This window comes from Salpingoeca rosetta (assembly GCF_000188695.1).
Source record: "Salpingoeca rosetta unplaced genomic scaffold supercont1.21, whole genome shotgun sequence".
Taxonomy (NCBI): Eukaryota; class Choanoflagellata; order Craspedida; family Salpingoecidae; genus Salpingoeca; species Salpingoeca rosetta.
This window is the reverse complement of record NW_004754913.1, coordinates 377,698-380,203: the sequence shown is the minus strand read 5'-3', so window position 1 is coordinate 380,203 and position 2,506 is coordinate 377,698. Positions and strand designations below refer to the sequence as shown.

General features: G+C 53.8%; 2 protein-coding genes across 2 annotated transcripts in view; both read right to left on the bottom strand.

Annotated features, from left to right (window-relative positions):
* Window positions 1-1,615, bottom strand: part of PTSG_08084 (uncharacterized protein) — a gene marked incomplete at its 3' end in the record, with an annotated part of 4,364 nt that extends 2,749 nt beyond the window's left edge. Inside the window, exons 1-5 of the mRNA XM_004991048.1 lie at window positions 1,428-1,615; window positions 1,199-1,261; window positions 851-1,053; window positions 541-667; window positions 273-353 (exon numbers count right to left, since the gene is read on the bottom strand). Coding sequence (XP_004991105.1) covers window positions 273-353; window positions 541-667; window positions 851-1,053; window positions 1,199-1,261; window positions 1,428-1,430 — 477 coding nt within the window. The 5' untranslated portion in view covers window positions 1,431-1,615. The remainder of the gene's footprint in view (window positions 1-272; window positions 354-540; window positions 668-850; window positions 1,054-1,198; window positions 1,262-1,427) is intronic.
* Window positions 1,616-1,941: 326 nt separating this feature from the next.
* The window catches only part of PTSG_08083 (uncharacterized protein), a 5,231-nt gene continuing 4,666 nt past the window's right edge, over window positions 1,942-2,506 (bottom strand). Inside the window, exon 14 of the mRNA XM_004991047.1 lies at window positions 1,942-2,326. Within this exon, the coding sequence (XP_004991104.1) occupies window positions 2,227-2,326 (100 nt within the window). The 3' untranslated portion in view covers window positions 1,942-2,226. The remainder of the gene's footprint in view (window positions 2,327-2,506) is intronic.

The following is a 2,506-nucleotide window of genomic DNA, read 5'->3' as shown; positions in this document are numbered from 1 at the left end:
ATGTGAAGGTCAGACATCGTTAGACACTACGATGCACATGTGATCGCGTGTATTGTGAGTGTAGTGTTTGTGCGAGGTGACGGTGGCAAGACGCAGAGGGATGAGTGTACGCTCAATCAGTCTTTCCCAGACACAGATGTCCAGATGGCGCAATGAGCCTCAACTGGCCCCTGCAGCAGGGCCACCACACATGGACAGACACACAGTCAGACACACACACACACACACACACACAAACACACACAAACACGCACACACACACACACACACACCGCGCGCTTTGCCCGCTGTGCCTCAAGCTTCTCCATCTCCGCCTTTCGTCGATCGCTCTCCTCCGCCAACCGCCGGCGCTCCTACAAGCGGACGTGACCGTGGGAGTGCACAGTCATGTATGTGAGTCGAGAACAGGCGGGTCAGCTCGTTATCACGTGACACCCCTCCCACACACACACGTTCATACACACGTACACAAGTTCACACACACACACACACACACACACAAGTTCACACACACACACACATACACACACATACACACACCTCCTGGCGGCGGCGCTTCTCTGCCTCGATTTCGGCCTTTGTCTTGACTTTGGCGTTTTGCTTGAGGCGAACAAACTCGTCACGCGAGAGTACAAGGACCGGGTTCTCGGGTTCCTTGCGTGGCACCCTGATAACAAGACGGCAATACAACAACACCGACGCAGAGGAAGGGGGGTGGGTTGACGAGGCATTCAGAGCCGGGTAGAGAGAACAGCGTGGCACGCAAGCCATGCGACATGCACACGGAGCCTGCAGAAAACAAGAAACAAACCAGCACAAGAAGTTTCCATCTCTATTTCATTGGCCTCACCTCAGCGTGCGAATGCCATCCTTGGTGACAATGGTGCGCACTTCGGGCTTGTTCTTCTTTGTGGCGGAACGAGTGCGCGTGCTGAATCTGCCACCCGCACCGTGCTGTGTTGTGCCTTCACCGGCGAAGAACCCGCTCAGCGCGGAGCCCTGTGTCTGCATGCGCCGCGATGCAGGCTGCGTTGAACCGAACAAGAGCTCGTCCTGCAAAAAAGGGAAACAACCCCCCCAAAACAACAGGCAAAGCACGAAGTCAGGGAGGTACCCGTCAGGTGTTGCTATTGTTGTTGGTGGTGGAACACATGATAACGGCTATGCTATGCATGTGTGGTGGTTTCGGGAAACGTACGGCATCGGATGTTCTGCTCACGGTCCTGTACGAGCGGCTCACCGCTCGCGATGTGCGCTTGGACTGCAGCGGCAAACAGCATCGGGTCGAGTGTGCATGGCGTGAGCAGGTGAAGCAGGAAAGAAAGCAAACAGCGGTGCGGGTAGAGGCGGGTTGGCGCAGCAACCAAGCAAGCGAGTCGTGTGGCGCCAACAGAAAAGCAGGGGAGGACGCGTGAAACAGCACTTACCATGATGTCAGGCAAAGTCTGTGTTGTTGTTGTTGTGGTGGTGGTGGTGGTGGGTTCAATGCGATCACACAAATGCGCTGCGTGTGGATATGCGTCTGCGGATGTTCGTGTGTTGTTGCTTGGGGAGTGGCGCTTTTCCGTGGTGGTGGCTGGCTTGTTGTTGTGTTGTTGTTGTTGTCAAGTGTTCCCAACTTGGAATATTATCAATATCTTGTACTAACATTCCACATCATGACAATTTGCAAAACGCCGCCCTCTCGCAAAGCGCAACACATCGCTTGGTCCGAGAGCAGGTCGCTCACCGTCTGAGCTTCACTGGCAGCGGAATTGCGAGAATTGCTACATGACATGACAATGGGTTGGCGTGCTGCTTCCCCAGTAAACCCCCTCCCACCGTCTCTCTCACATGCCTTTCGTCTTCAACGGTGCTTGTGCTTCGTGTGGTGGTAGAGGTCGCGTTTATTGGGTGTGTGTATTTCACGTAATATAATGTCGTATCGTGTCGAGTGCGTGTGTGTGTGTGTGTGTGTGTGTGCATGCGCACAGCGTGTTGTAGAGCACGGGCGATATGCTTGCGTGAGTGGAGTGTTGGGGTTATCATGCCCACCATCTCGAGTGTAAAGTCAAGAACAACGAGGGAAAGCAAGAGCGCTTATCTCTATCCTGTGTACAAAAAAAGGAAAACCGTCAAATACAGAAAAAGCAAAGAACCAAAGGTGCAGAAGGGCTGGGGAACAATCACTGAAGCTGAGCGCACACCTCCCCGTCATAACAAGTGTATTCTGGGTGGCGGTGTTGTTTATGTTTCCACGGGTGCAAGTGCCTCCAACTGGGTGAGGTAGCGTGACCACAGTCGGGGATGGTTGGTTCCATCCTGCATGTATCGATACCTTGACAACCTGAGAGAGAGAGAGAGAGAGAAAGTGTGTGTGTGTGCGTGTGTGCGTGTGAGTAAGAGCAAGTGTAAGTGTACATGCGTGCGTGCGTGGGTATATGCGTGTGTGTCTGTGTGTGTGCGTGCGTGGATATATGCGTGTGTGTCTGTGTGTGTGCGTGTACACGGCCGAGCAGACAATGGA